We start from the raw sequence: 15,557 nt of genomic DNA on the forward strand, positions 1-15,557 counted from the left end.
GAGATGAATAACGCGCAGCTGACGCTCAAGCAGCCGGACTACTCTGCATACCAACTCATCTGGCTGCTCAAGCCGAAGTACTTTCCCAACTTCTTGGTCTGCAAGCAAGAGCAGCATGCCTGGGACCACTGTGAGCACCTCAACTATGTGCAGTGCAGCACATGAAGGAGTACAAAGTCGAGTGGCGGCCGCTGCAATGAAAGAAATGATGGCTCCAAGCAAAGCAAGGCCCAGGTGTCCCAGGGAAAGAACTTGGGTGAAGTAGTCCCTGAGGTGGTCCTGTAACAGTGTCAACCACCACTGCAAGCATCAGTAAAGAAATAAAAGCATGTGGCGCTTGGGGCAGGGGGCAGGGGAAATGGACACCAAAAAACACACACATATGAAAAGAACAAACCCTGTGAAATCAGTTGTTATCACTCATTTTTTTCTATTTTGCATGAGACACAGCAGAGATCTAATAAGCAAGATACTGCAAGATATACGGAACGACAAACAAGTGCTTTACAGGAATAAAAGGAGGGACAGGGGCTGGGGTTTAGCTCAGCAGCGTAAGTGCCTGCTTGGCAAACACGAGGTCATGAGTTTGATCCCTTGTACCACAAAAAAAAAAAAAAAAAAAAAAGGAAGGGAGATTGGGTTCAAGCAAGTAAGTATGACAGAATACAGCTGATGGCAAACTAAAAGAAACAGATGAAACAAAGAGTGATTCTCAGCTTGTTCCAGTCATGGCTGTGACACTATTGTTCCCAACTATGGACACCTGTGGCCTGGGCAGAAGGCCCACATACCTTCTACCGCCTTGACCTTTTCCTCCAACTCCCGCTTCCTCTCCTCCTTGAGCATCTGCTCCTGTTCTTTCTTCTGCACAGCCAGGAGAATCTGCCGCTCTTCCTCCTCCTCTTTGCGCTTCTGCTTTTCCATCCTGCTGAGCACAGGAGTTTCCTGTGAGGAGCCAAGGAACAGATCAAGTCAAAGGATAATATGAGAGTTCTTCTTTTTGAACTAAGATCTAATCCACTAAATTCAACAAATACTACTAGGTAACTTAGATGGTGAATTTAAAGCACAAAAACAAGATAACTTCATCATCTATAACATATATGCATATATAAACATATAACATTATAAAACAACAGTTTGCTTTGCTTTGGTAGTAGCAGGGATGGAGGCCAGGGCCTCTGCACTGAGTTATCAAAAGTCTTTTTTTTTAATTTTTTGAGACAGATTGTAGTAAATCACTAAATTGCCCAGATTAGGGTGGATTCGCCAGCTTCCTGTTTCGGCTTCTCAAAGTGTTGGCATTGTAAGGTGTGTGCCATCATTCTCAGCTCACAATGAGTTTTTAAAACTGGGCAAAAATTTGAGACCATGGATTTATATAATTTACTATCTGTAGGAGACAATCATATGGATAATGAACAACAGAGAAACTGAGGCAAACTGAGAGATCATTCCTTTAGATCTGATCAAAGTGAAAACTTTAAAAGCACCTTCATCTAAGCATACTAAGGATGAAAAGATAGACACCAGACAGAACACAGATTCATAAATTCAATAATGCACTATTTTGAAACTTTTATTTTGTATTTTTCTTAATATGCAGAAAAAGAGCCAGGCATAGTAGTACATACCTATAATCCTAGCACTCTGGGAGTTAAGGCAGACAGATCCCAAGTTTGAGCCCAGCCTAAGCACTTTAGTGACTCTATGAGACACTGTCTCAAAATAAAAATAAAAAAGGCCTTGGGATATAGCTCAGTATGAAGGACCTGGGTTCAACCTTTAGTATGGGAAAATAAAACAAAAATAAAAACAAAAACCCGCAGAGAGAGTTTTAAAAGACAATAGAGAAAGCCCTGAAAATTATTCAAAGATCAGTCAACACTCCCCCTTATTTTTCAACCCAAACAACATTAAGTTCTCAGGTAATCAAGGGAATGTGACTAAGAAATGAAGTGAAACAGATCAAAACAATCAGGGTGTGGTACACACATCTGCCAACTGCCCATGATAAATGTAATATTGTACTGCAAAAACATATTGATAAAATGAAAATTAAAAAGGAAACAAAATAAAAGTTATGGAAAAAGGATCATTACCCTCCTAATTTTTTTTTTTTTTTTTTTGGTACTGGGAACTGAACTCACGACCTTGCACTTGCCAGGCAGAACTGTGCTGCTGAGCCATATCTCCAGCCCCAACCTCCACAACGTTTTGAACAATTTTACAAACCATATACTCCAATAAAACTAGCTCTGAGCCATTCTGCAGCCCAGAACATAGAAGTTATTCCTTTTCAGTTTCTTCCCTCAACTTTTTTTTCTTTTTTCTTTTGGTATGGGGGATCCAATTCATGACCTTATGCTTGCCAGGCAGGTGCTTGAGCCACTGAGCTAAATCCCCAGTTCTTCCCTCAACTATTATACAGATGTGAGAACTATAATTACTTTTTTGAACACTGCTATTGAAGAGGTCAACATGTAACAATGAATATAGGCTGCAAAAATCAATCAAGGGTCAACAGAGGCAAAACTGACATTAACTTCGGAGATAATCCCATTTCATTTGGAGCCTAATTGGGGATGTGACATTTTTTTCAGCAAGGAAAGAATCTATGAAAAGAATATATAACTTTCTGCAGTGAATATGAATGTATGATCTAAATATGTAAAAATGTCTTACAAACCACTGTTGGCCTCCCACAAAACAAACCAAATATGAATATGCAACTCACATGTAAGACAAAATACGTAAGTTAAAAAGCTGTCTAATATGATCTCAGTTTTGTGGTATGTGCATGCAGAAAGGCTTGAAGCAAATGCATGAATATCTAAATAGTAATATTACCTAATCTGAAATTACCAGGCCTTTAACAGTCTTCTGTATGTCGTCTCTACATTCTATGAAAATTTGGGGCTCAGAACAAACCTTTCCAAATAAACTGGGAGTTAAACTTGCAATACATGTTTTAAAATAATCTATCTTTTTATCCTCCGAGCAATCCTTGATTAAAGCCTAAAATTAAAATATGTTCAAAGACTTAAGGATTAGAATGTGTGAATATTTAAGGCAAGGTACGAAAATTGATTACGAACAGTTAACTTGATAACAATGAAGTGGGAATTTTCAAATGTAAAACTACGAACATAAATTATTGTAGCTATTTAAAATTTGTATAATGTAATTTATAGTCCAAATGAAAAACCTATGGATGTGCCCTTGACACTGCTTATATTCTGATAAAAAACATCAAGCATGATATGCTGGTACATGACGAATCCTAGCACTCTGGGATGCTGAGGAAGGTGGACTGCAAATTTAATCCAGTCTTGGCAACTTAGCAATACATAAAAACATACATACATAGTTACATATGGCTGGGGATACAGTTCAGTGTGAAGGCTCTGGGCTTAACCTCCAGTATCATAAAATCAACCAACCAAACCAATCAGACATAATTTATCTTGTTTGTTTTCAAGACGGGGTTTTGCTATCTAGTCCAGGCTGGTCTTTTTTTTTTTTTTTTTTTTTTTTGTCTTTTTCCTTTTTATCGGTACCGGGGTTCGAACTCACGACTGCCTGCTTTTAAGGCAGGCGCTTATGCCGCTGAGCTAAATCCCCAGCCCCCAGGCTGGTCTTAAACTTGCAGCAATCCTTCTGCCCTAGCATACTACAGAACAAATGATGCTGGGATCACAGGAATGTGTTCAACATCCATTTTTGGGGGGAGGGCACATAAGTTATTCTTTTTTATTGGAGGCTGAATCATTTTGGGAAAATCCTGGTTTCACACGTTTATCTAGAAGCAATTATTAACTGTGCACATAAACCTGTCTGTAACAAGTAGAGGGTATCTGCCAGATTTCAGCATCATTCATGTGAGAATTTTTGTGTGTGAGTGTGTGTGTGTGTGTGTGACAGTCTTGCTATGTAATTCTGATTAGCTTTGAACTCACTGTATAGGCAGGCTGGCCTCAAACTTGTGGGGATCCTCCTGCTTTGTCTTCCAAGTACTAGGATTACAGATGAGTGCCACCATATCTGGTTTGAGAAATACTTCTGTATGAAAAGATATTCCATGTTTGTTTTTTTGTTTCATTTCTCAGTATTACTGGAAAATGAGCATAGGGACTTCCCACTAATTTATATCCCCAGTCTTTATGTTTTAAACATTGTCTACTCATTAAATGTCTAGGTTGGGTATTAGCCTCCCAAAGCACAGCCTACCTTGGCTATTACCAATTTTTCTTAATAAAAACTGCCTGCGACTATTGGTTAGGTCAGTCAGACAATCAATATTGATCTAAATCATACCAAAATGACAACATTATAGACAAAAATAAATTTTATTTTGGGGGGGTACCAGAGATAGAACTCATGGCCTCATACTCACCAGTCAGGCACTGTGCCACTGAGCTATATCCTTGCTCTGTAAATTTTAATTTATAAAGAGAAATTTGAGGAATTAGGAAAATAAGGTCACAACTCCTGAGGAACACTTTTCTACCCCTTTTCATTAAACTACAAGGCTTCCTCTGAATGAAATCCTATAATTACTAATGCTAATAAAAAGCACAAAATTGTACATACTAATAGAGTACCACACTCTTTTTTTTTTTGAGATAGGGTATTGGTATGCAGTTCAGGTTGGCCTTGGACTCACTTTGTAGCCCAGATTGGTCTTGAACTTGCAACAACTTTCCTGCCTCAGCCTCCCGTTTGTATTATGTATTCTTTTCAAAAAAAAAAAAATCAAATTGTATACAGTAAATCAGGTTAAATGTATCTATCTTAAGCATTTTTCAAAAATATCTTATATTTATTTCAGCTAGATAGTGTCTATTCCTTATCTCTGCTCTTCCTACGTAGAATAAATAACAGCTCACCTGATCAATTTCCCTATTTTCTCTCCACTACTATCTCAGTGCTTGTCTTTCCCTCTTTTCTCTTTTTCCTGTTTTTCCTTTTTTCTAATCCCACTATCTACTCCTTTCTGGACAAAACCCTGGGATGCTCTACCATTCAGCTATACCCTCAACCCTATGCAATGGCTGACAAACTGTGTCCACTTTAGAGGTCCAGATGCTTTACTAATTCATCAGTTCTGCATCCCATTGTAGCCCTCTAGGACATTGTTCACTGTGTCAACTTAAGTTTAAAAGTTTAACTAAATGACTCTGGGGGCCAGGGTACTCATTCTGTAAGCATCCTGAGCCTGTGCAAGAGGAAGGCACTGAGACGTTGTGAGTCTACCTATATCCACCTGAGGGCAGGCAGCCTGCTTACAATATAAGAGACAAAGAGAGGCTCCCTTGATTCTTTTGTTCTCACTGCTGTGAACTGTTGCCCCTCTGCCATGCCACCCTGCCTTGGAACTCCACAAACTGTTTTTCCCTCCTTAATTTTGAGTATCACGTATTTTGTCTCAGCAACCAGAGGAAAGTAACCAACACCCTGTTATTTGAAAAAAAAATTGAGACAAGGCCTTACTAAATTGCCCAGGTGGGATTTGAATTTGCAATCTTCCTACCTTGGTCTCCCAAAGTGCTGGAATTATAAGCATGTGCCATCATGGCTGGGATGATTCCTACTTTTAAATCGGTGGTTCAGAAATGAATCATCTGGGAGGCTGAGGCAGGATTGCTCTCAGCTTGAGGCCAACTTGGGCTACACAGAAATTGTCTCAAAAAAAAAAAAAAAAAAAGTATCATTAAGCAAAAATATGCAAAGCCAAGCATGGTGGTGCACATCTACAATCCTAGCATTTGGAAGCCTGAGGCAGGAGGATCACTGAGAGTTTGAGGCCAGTCCGGGATACACACTGAGTTCAAGGCCAGCCTGAGTTACATAGTAGGCATCATAGGAACAGAAACAAATTTCTGTATTAGAATGGGTTTGTTTTGTGAGACATTAACTAAGTAGCCATTTTCAGTCTCACTCCTCCAGTGTCTGGCAATCACCTATCTGCTTAATGTTTCTGTGTTTGTATTCATGTTGGTTACATACAGAACTATATAATGTGTGTCTGGTTATTGGTTTTTTCCCCCTGTATGTTACCATGTAAATGCTAAGCATACAAGTTACACTAATGGAATAAGCTGAATTATAGCATCTCTGAGCAGTAAACTTACAGCTCTCTGAATGTCTTTTCAAGTTTAGATCAGAAACCTGCATCAGCGTTGGCAGCAGACCCTGCCAGCTGTGGCTCAGTCCCCTGCAGGTCCACTCCACCTGTTTCTAGGAGACTTTCTTCAGAATCCTTCCCAGCATGGTTGGGTCAGATGAAATTCCCTGTGGCCTGGCTGATTTACATTAACTCAATTCTGCCTTACATTTCTTAATTCCTTTTTTTTTTTTTTAAAAAGACAGTCTCGCTATGCAGTTTGGACTTGTGTTGTGCTCACTTTTGTAGCCCAGGCTGGTCTTAAATTTGTGACAATCATTCTGTTTCAGTCTCCTGAGTGTTCAGATCTCCTTTACGTTTTTGAGCATGTAATTTTGTTTTCCATACTATGTGAGTTATGACAATTATTTTACACCATTCCCATCTTAAAAAAAAAAATCTGTGTTGTGTACTGTACAGAGAGTCTATGTCTTAGGATTTCTGTGCTAATTGAGCACCATGCCATTTTGAGGTGAAGCAGGTGCTAATAAACACTCTGTAACAGGGCAGCACTCACTTCCTGAAGGTACTTAGGGAGTGTGGTAACTACAGAAGGCCTGGTATAACCAAATGAGTGAAAACCAAACCAAAAACTAGTGTATTGTGGGGAAGCCTCACACGCTGCCTCACTCTGCAATGTTTTCTTTAAAAGGGACCAGCTGCAAATGGGCCAAGGGCTGGTGTTTAAATACTTTGATAAGAAAGAGGCTTATTAGGATCAAGAAGACATCTTAATGAGAAGCTAACTAAAAAACCCCTGACATTCTTTAAAGTCTTATTAGCCAAGATCTTTGGTTTTAGCAATGCCAGGGCTGCCTCTCAAAGGCAGGTGGTGAGACTCACTGGCCTCCTCACTACTAAGGAGTATGCCTGGGATTATGGCCCTGCAAGCATATGGCACTCTAGCAACAGCAAGCTCCACGGTGTGCTGACGAAAACATTCACAGCAACCCCAATGCGGGTTTCAGTGAGACAAGGTCTTTTCACTGCTGTCTTCCCCAGGAGTCAATTAGGATACTTCTGAGGCCCTGATACTCCAAGCTACAAATGCAAGATTTCAGGTTTAGAAATAAAACCACAAAACTCACACTATTATTAAGGTTTCCTCCAGGATATCTGGTTCCACAACAGATATTCCAAATCTCTGTAGTATTGTGGTTCTTGTATCTCAAATTAAAGAGCAGAATTAAAAGGAAAACAAACAAACCAACAAACCCTGCCAAGAGTAAGAGAAAGATGTTAAGTGTTTCATATTTTAACTTCTGCTTGCAGTTGCAGAGGGCCTCCAGTGTTATTCTGATAACTGTGTGATCTGAATTTAGAGTTAAGACACTGAGGATGGCCCACGTCAGTGAACAGAACTATCAAGGTAATAGAATGGAAAGAACTCAAGTAGGGAAGATGAGTTGGAAAACCATCTGAAAACTATGGCCGGATTCCAGTCACCAAGGAGCATTTCCAAATCAGCGACTACAGCAAGAGGAGGAGACAGGGCATAGGAGAAGCCAGCCACTACAGAACTGTCATCCCAAAGAGAATTCAATGCTGAGTCACTGATGTGGTGATAACATATCTATGAGAGAGATGAAGAAAGGTAACTGCCAAAGTAAAATATACCAAATTAAATAAGATGTGGTGGTGGCACATGCCTGTAATCCCAGCATTCTGGGAGGTTGAGGCAGGAGGATTGCATGTTTGAGCCCAGACTGGGCAACAGAGAGAGTCTCTGTTTCAAAAACCAAAGAGTAGGAAATGCAGTTCAGTGTAAGGGTTTAGGTTCAATCTGATGTACAACAGCAATCCCTCAAACCTCTGAAGCTATAAATTATTAGCGTTTCCATTTTCAGGGTTTAAGGCAGTATGTACACTTAGTCAATAACACGATCTCTTTTAATATACCACCATGCTGACATGAATATTCAGAGTCATAAAAATATTATAAGGCAAACCAACAAAAACAACAATAACAAACAGGTTCTGCCTCCTCATGGGCAGTCTGAGACATGGTCTACAAAATGACTGTGTCTCAAGATAAAACTTTCTATGAGTGCTAACTCAATCCAGTTCACAGTGGAACACAGTGGACAAATACAGAGAGGCCTTCTGAGGTCGGAGGCAGCACAGGGGATTTCCCTGTTCTGATCCTGCAGCCTCCTAGGATAGAGACAGAACCTGAGTAGAATTGTTTTCTAGACCCTTGTGCCTTGCCTCTCCTTTCTTATTCTTGGTTTCTTCCTTATTTTACTCTATTTGCCACCAAGGCCACATGCAGTCCTAGCTGCCAGCTGGGTTTATGACTTATTTTTACTCCTACCTTTCCAATTTTAAATCTCAGTGAATAAGAGTATGTACCAAATATGTCCCCTTTTCACAGTGTGATTGTAAAGTCACTGAACTACTACAAGCCACATTACAAAATAAAGACCCATGACTGGCTTCTAGGTGCTGCTTGGAAAAGCCTCTACTACATCTCAGTTGTTGCCTCCACCAACATTGTCCCTTGAACTCCCACCTGAAGTTCCCTCTCCTCTCCTGTGACAGAAAGGGAATTCTTAAACACTTTCTTGCTCTCAGTATAACTTCACTTACACTCTTCTTTTTTTACCAAAAAAAAAAGAGTAAGTTTACTGATTCATTTTAGGTATTATAATGATCACATTCATCATAAGGAATTTGTACCTGTATGATGTATCTTGATTCTTTTTCCCCCATTGCCCTCCCTCTTTATTTACGAAAGCTTTGTTTCCATTTTTCCTTTACCCTTCCTTCTTTCCTCCTCCCTGCTTTCCACTTTGAACATTTCTTCCTGTTCACAAGTTTAGGCTCCTCGCTTGTCCGTCAGTCTCAGGAGAAACTACTGCATGCACGCCTTTGCCTCTAGGCAGTCATTTCACTAGTGTCAGCCATGTATCCCTTTCCATCCTCACTCACCACTGTTCATGTCCCGCTGTGTCTCCAGTTAAAAACAAAACAGGGGTCTGCTACAAGTTTTCATTTTTTAACTTTTTTAATACTTGTTTTCTTTCATTGTCATCCTTCCCAAAAGACAAGTAACATGGTGATTAATAAAACTTTTGTGTGTGTGTGTGTGTTTTTGAGATAGGGCCTCCCTATGCAGTTCAGGTTGGCCTTGAGCTCAGTTAGTAGCCCAGGCTGGTCTTGAACTTGCAGAGATTCTTTGGCCTCAGGCTCCCGAGTCCTGGCATCATAGGCATGTGCCACTATGTTCAGCTTCAAAACTTATTTTTTGTGAGCCAAATTAAAGCCCTCCTCTCACCTGTGGGTGTTGGGTATTGTGTCAAGATGGGAAAGCTAACCACTACATCTTTGAAAAACTGTCTACTTTAAAGCTCTAGAGGCCAGGCCTGGTGGTACACACCTGTAATTCCAGGACTCGGAGGTTGAGGTAGGAGGATCACTATAGGTTTGAGGCTGGCCTAGGTTACATAGTGCACTCAAGGCCAACCTGCACTACATAGTGAGAGCCTGTTTAAACAAACAAGCAAGCAAACAAAACCACAAAAACTCTAGAAGCCAACTGACAACAAAAAACAAAAACAAAATTTCTAATGTGTGCCCAGTCTATTGCAGCTCTGACTTCCATATATGCAGGTATCATTCTCTGCACACTTTACCCAGAAATGCCTGTGTCATCTCTCTCACTCTAGCCCTATGTTTCTAATCCAGGGAATTTCACTGCTACATCCTGCTGGAGGAACTGCTGTCACACTTGCCAGTTTTTCCTTACTAAATCATATACCAAAGTGTGACCAGAAAGATATCTTCCTAAAGTAAGGATCTGATGACACAATCTTCCTTCCATTTACCCACTGAAGAAATAGCTCCAAAATCTGATTTTCTCAGCATTTTCTTCCACTATATATGACAAATCATCTTATATGACAGCCACCTGCAAATGTACTTTTTTTTTTTACCATGTTATACACTTTGCTTTTGTTTATACTACTCCTTTAATGAGGAATACCCCCTGCTTCAATGCCACCATCAAAATCCCAGTCCCTGTACTACCTCAGGTCAGACACAGCTCTGCTTGTCCAAGTTTCCTTCTCTTTGCATAGCTCCAACTTCTTTTATGCTTGTATACACGAATTTTCTATAACTACTGTAGGATTTAATAATCTCACCTGTCTTAAATGGCCATCATCTCAAGAGATTTTAAGATTCAAAAGAATATATATACATATATATATAGCTAGCTGGAGATTGAACTCATGATCTCACACTTGCCAGACAGGTGCTTACACTGTTGAGCTAAATCCCTGACCTCAAAAGAATGGTACTTCCTGAATTATTTTGATAAGTCATTCTTTTTATAGAAATGCATTTTCCCTATAAAAATCCTCAGTAAAGGCTGAGGTAAAGGAAAACATAGGTGTAGTAACGAATTAAAGTACATGAAATGTAATGGGACTACACTTTCCAAATAATGAAAATGCTTTCGCTCTTCTCTCACACACACACTCACCTCTCGTTTGATGGATTTGACGGACAAGTGGTCAGACATCCACCTAGGCTGCAACTCTGCCTTTGTACGTTGTGGACGTTTTCCCTATAGTTAAAAGTGAGGAAAAGAAAGGAAAAGATAGATTAGGGTGTTCTCAGCTACTGCTACTGCTTTTGCTGTTGCTGCTGCCTCTCCCAATAGAAAAATGACCATTAAGGCACTCAGGTAATTGTTTTACCTTGATGGAGGGTTCAAAGTAGCCTTCCAAGGATGATTAGGGAAAATAACTATTCAGCTATGAAAGGCACTAAGCAGGTATATTCTCTTATAACAACAAAACAACACAGACAACCAAGTGTCTGCTTTGACTGTATCTTGCCAAGAAACTCCCACGTTTAAACTTTAAAAAAATTTTTTCCCCCTTAAATGATGAAGGGAGGCAATGTTTTATTAGCTTCAGCTGAAGGGAGTGGCTCTGAACAAGGGTATCAGAAGCAGCTGTGGGCAGACAGGCCCTTAAAAGGCAGTTCAGTGGCAGTAGTGAGAAGTGAGGGCAGCTGCCAGGGTGGGCCCAAAATGAATGAGAGAAGTGGAGAAAAGAACCAGTGACTCAGAATAAGAGAGCTCACCTGAAAAGATTACAGCCTGAAGAAACAGCAGAATTGAAAGAGCCTGAAGGCGTTTCTGACAACAGCCCAATTCTAGTCAATCATTTCAAAGGCCAAGGTTTATCAGCACGTGTTTGGAATTTCTGTGCTATGTATGAACCCTATAGTTCACCTCATAATCTACTGTTAAAAGGTGTGGGCAAAGGAGTTTGGATCAGAGAATGTAGCTTCTGTGGCCCACGCTTTAAAATTCAACATTTTCCACGTTCAGTTCTGATAATACTTTATTCAAAGTCTTGAGACTTCTTGACTTCTGTCAAGAATTCTTGACAGGAAATCAAAGGATGTAAGATACTTTATTCAAAGTCTTGAGACTTCTTGACTTCTGTCAAGAATTCTTGACAGGAAATCAAGGGATGTAAGAAAGACAATGACAATAAGGTCTACACAGCTTAAACTTACTACAAAGCAATGTTGGTGGCTATAATGGCTCAGTATCTCTAGAGAGCTTTTTGGTTTCCAAAGCAGAGACTAATAAGCAAGCCAGTGCAAAGGCAATTACAAGTATCAAACAGGGACTTCTGGGAGAACATGGCGGACAGATAGCAGCAGCTATGGAGGCTCTCTGAAAGACTCAGCTTAGAATTCAGGAATGGTGCTGAGTAAGGAATCATAAGCAGGAGGAGATATGCCCCGGTGACCCAAGAACGAACTGGGCTGAGAGAAACCAACTTGGAATGCAATCCTGGTGCTATAACAGGAACAGAAAAGCCTCAGTGTGGAAGCTGGAGCCCGAGCCATTGGAAGCCGCGATTTGGGTTTCCCGCCACGCAGCAGCTGCGTCTACATCGGCTTGGCAGGGAGAGAGACGCGCAGAAGCTCTGAGAACGGGAATCGGCGAACAGAGTTGAAAACAGTACGGGCGGGGAGCTGTGCATTGACTTGCAGTGAAGTGAGTGAAAGAAACTGACACTCTTCCACAGTTTAGGAGACTCCAGCGGAGGACATTCTGGGACTGGGCAGACTTGCGGGAGCGGGGCGCTGCAGCGACTTCAGCCACGTATCCCCCTCTCAAGCAGGATTGGTGAGAAGTGCCTAGCCTACGTGACGCTGCTGGCTGAGACCCAGTAGGCTAGCACAACCCAGATCCCAGAGCCTGAGGGTGGCCTGCAGGGGCGGGCCCCGCGTAGGCTGCCTGGTCTGCAACTTCCTGGTTGCTGCGGTGGGCGGGAACACCTAGCCGGTGCAATTCGATCAGGCTGTGGCTGACAGGGAGGGAAACTGGGCCTCCTATATACGCTTGCATATATAAGGAACAAAGAATATGGGAAGAGGGAGCAACAAGAAAGGCCCTTCGGCCCCCAATCCTGAGAAACAGGCAATAGCGGTCACCGCACCAATAGACATAAAGTGCCATCTAGAGAGCCTCATAGATCAGTTCAGGAATGAAGTTATTAATGACCTGAAGCTAGAAATAAGCAGAATAGTTAGAGAAATGCTAAGCACCACCCAAGAAAAAACAGATGGTAGAATGGAAGAACAGAAAAAAAGGGGAGAATTGTTTGATGGAGAAAATAGAGAAAGCATAGAATACGTGAAGCAGGTTCAAAGAGACTACCAGGAAACTAAAAACTCTATCGAAAACTGGCATAACAGCTTGAAAGAAACTAAGGACAGACTATCTGAACTGGAGGGCAGATTTGTAATATGGGAGAATGAAATGAAAAACTTCTTAAAAGTAACAAAGAAACAAACAACAACAATACAAAGACTAGAAAATGATAAGAGGATCCATAACTTAAGAACATAAAAGAAGAAGTAGGGATACAAACAAATGAACTACAAAAGCTACTCACAGAAATAATCCAGGAGAATTTTCCTAATTTAGCAAAAGGTGAAGATACTCAGTTGTATGAAGCATACAGGACCCCAGCCACCTACAACCCAAACAGAGCAACACCCAGGCATATAATAAAAATTCCAGAAATTCAATACAAGAACAGAATATTAAAAGCTGTCAGAGACAAGAAACAGACCACTTACAAGGGAACACCCATCAGAATTAGAGCAGATTTCTCTGCACAAACCTTCAAATCATGAAGAGCGTGGGGGGAAATAATTCAAGCTTTGAAAGATAATAATCTCCAGCCAAGATTGATATATCCTGCACAACTATCCCTGGAAATTGATGGAAAAACAAGGTGCTTCCAGGATAAAGAGGAACTAGGGGAATATGCAACCACCAATTCAACTCTACAGAGAATACTGCAGGATATTCTAAAAAAGAAAAATACAAAGAATCCAGAAATAGTGGCAGAGAAGCCACAATGAATGGAGCAGAAAACAAAATGAAGAAGACAAACTGACAACTAATGACAGAAAAAGAGCTCAACAGAAATGAGGCAGAGAAGATTGGATGATAGGAACAGCTATTTTGGAGAAAATGACGTCTTCATAGGTAATACTGTTAGTATCATCTTGTTTTGAAGTCTTATCAAGCTTTTGTTCTTCTGTCTCCATTGATCTAAACAGGTTGTATCTTATTGGATTTTATTATGTATGATAGTATAAGCAAAAACTTTTAAAGACAAGGAGATTATACAGAAACCATTGTTCATTTTCTGTTAGTTGATTCTAAATACCCTGTAATGCTGTCATTCTCATAAATGGTTTTACATTGTTTTGATATATTTGATGCTACAGTATATGAAGTTATACTCAAAGATTTCAAGGAAAGAGACAATATGGTAACTACTTTTATGTCAGGATTATCTTGTGGTGAAACACTATTCTGCTTAAATGGTTATGTTTTGATCTGCGCTGTTTTGCTGTTATGCCCTCTTTCATCTCAATCTCCATTATTTACTTTTTTATTTTTATCCTTTTAATTAAGGGAAAAATAAATAGAAAATAGCAGGATATATTATATTATATATTATAGTATATTATATATTATAATTATATATATATTATATATTATATATTATAGTAACCCACTTTGACTTTCCATTATCTTGATTTAAAGCCCTGTATTACTCTCACCATCTTGTTTTTGACTGATGTCCCCCTATTCTGTTTTGCTTGACAGTGCCAGGTTCGAAAGTTTAGGCAACAGCTGTGAAGATAGTGAGATTCATTATGACACCCATTCTCGTTGACTATTATCTACTTTTGAAGACCTATAATGTCTCCAATGTTTTGGTTCTGTCGGTTTTATTCTTTACTGTTTTGTTCAATTTTATTATAACTGATGATATAGGCAATTCTATTAGAGATAGCGGGAGGCATTATGGTAACCATTGTTGATCACCTTGTATTATGCTTTTACATTATCTATTATGTCCACCCTTTTGATTTGATTGACTCTGTTCTGTTATGTCACATTTGGTTCTACTCCCTTCCAAAAAAGTAATAAGAACTGTGGGAGCAACAAAACCCAAAATGTGTAATTGTCATTGTACAAAAGAGAGGAAAAGAAAGTGCTCTAAACGATATAACTGCATGTATATTTAAGTGTATAAGATAGATAATGGTATCACTGAGTTTTGTTGGATCATTGAATAGAACTGTCTGCAGTCTCACTGTTGGAATGTCCACTTTACAAGCTTTAATTTTGTGACTTGAATAATTATTTTTAAGATGACAATATGTAATCCATTAACTAGTGATTTCCTACTGTTTATTTTTTTCTGTAAACCTGTATAACTTGTACCCTTTCTCTGCTTTTTTTTTCCTCCTTAAATAAAATTAAAAAAAAAAAAAAAAAAAACAAGTATCAAACAGGGTCATGATCTTTAAGTACTTTTCCCCAAAGCTACCCTAGCAGTTTCAACATACTCGTGAGATACACTTTATAAGTTTCAAATTCTAACAGGAGGACCTCTTCAACTTTAGATATATAACTTACATGGAACTGTCTTTCAATGGACTCCTATCAGTTTAATAGCAATGGAACTCAATACCAATTTCACTCCAACTTTGTCACACGTAAAAGTTACTAAGGAAAAAGATGCCATTCTTGATACAGAGCGTAATGGAGTATCTATATTTAAATCTCAGGGTCTAATGTTTATTAGCAGTCTGAATATTACTTATTGTCTACATTATCACTTTATCACAAACAAACATTTTTGGTAGTTTATATGTCTTTTTAAAAAATTTTATTTAAAGAGAAAAAAAGCAAAATAGAAAAAAAGGGCAGAATACAGAATTAAAAAAAAATAAACACTAAGAAATCACGTTGATAAATTACATATTGTCATGTTTATATGCCTTTTGATTTAAAAAGTTGTAATTTTTATGGGAAAAGCAAAGCTTA

The 15,557-nt window shown here is 39.4% G+C and overlaps 1 protein-coding gene across 4 annotated transcripts in view; it reads right to left on the reverse strand.

The window, feature by feature from the left end:
• The window catches only part of LOC100727621 (chromatin remodeling regulator CECR2), a 159,842-nt gene that overhangs the window by 20,249 nt on the left and 124,036 nt on the right, over positions 1-15,557 (reverse strand). For 3 of the 4 annotated variants that reach the window (XM_063258656.1, XM_063258654.1, XM_063258653.1), the window contains exons 8-9: positions 10,653-10,736; positions 792-945 (exon numbers count right to left, since the gene is read on the reverse strand). In XM_063258656.1, the coding sequence (XP_063114726.1) occupies positions 792-945; positions 10,653-10,736 (238 nt within the window). The remainder of the gene's footprint in view (positions 1-791; positions 946-10,652; positions 10,737-15,557) is intronic. The other variant, XM_063258655.1, reaches the window with a different exon arrangement.

This window comes from Cavia porcellus, unplaced genomic scaffold, assembly GCF_034190915.1.
Source record: "Cavia porcellus strain 051 isolate PalLab524CR breed Dunkin Hartley unplaced genomic scaffold, mCavPor4.1 scaffold_11, whole genome shotgun sequence".
NCBI lineage: Eukaryota > Metazoa > Chordata > Mammalia > Rodentia > Caviidae > Cavia > Cavia porcellus.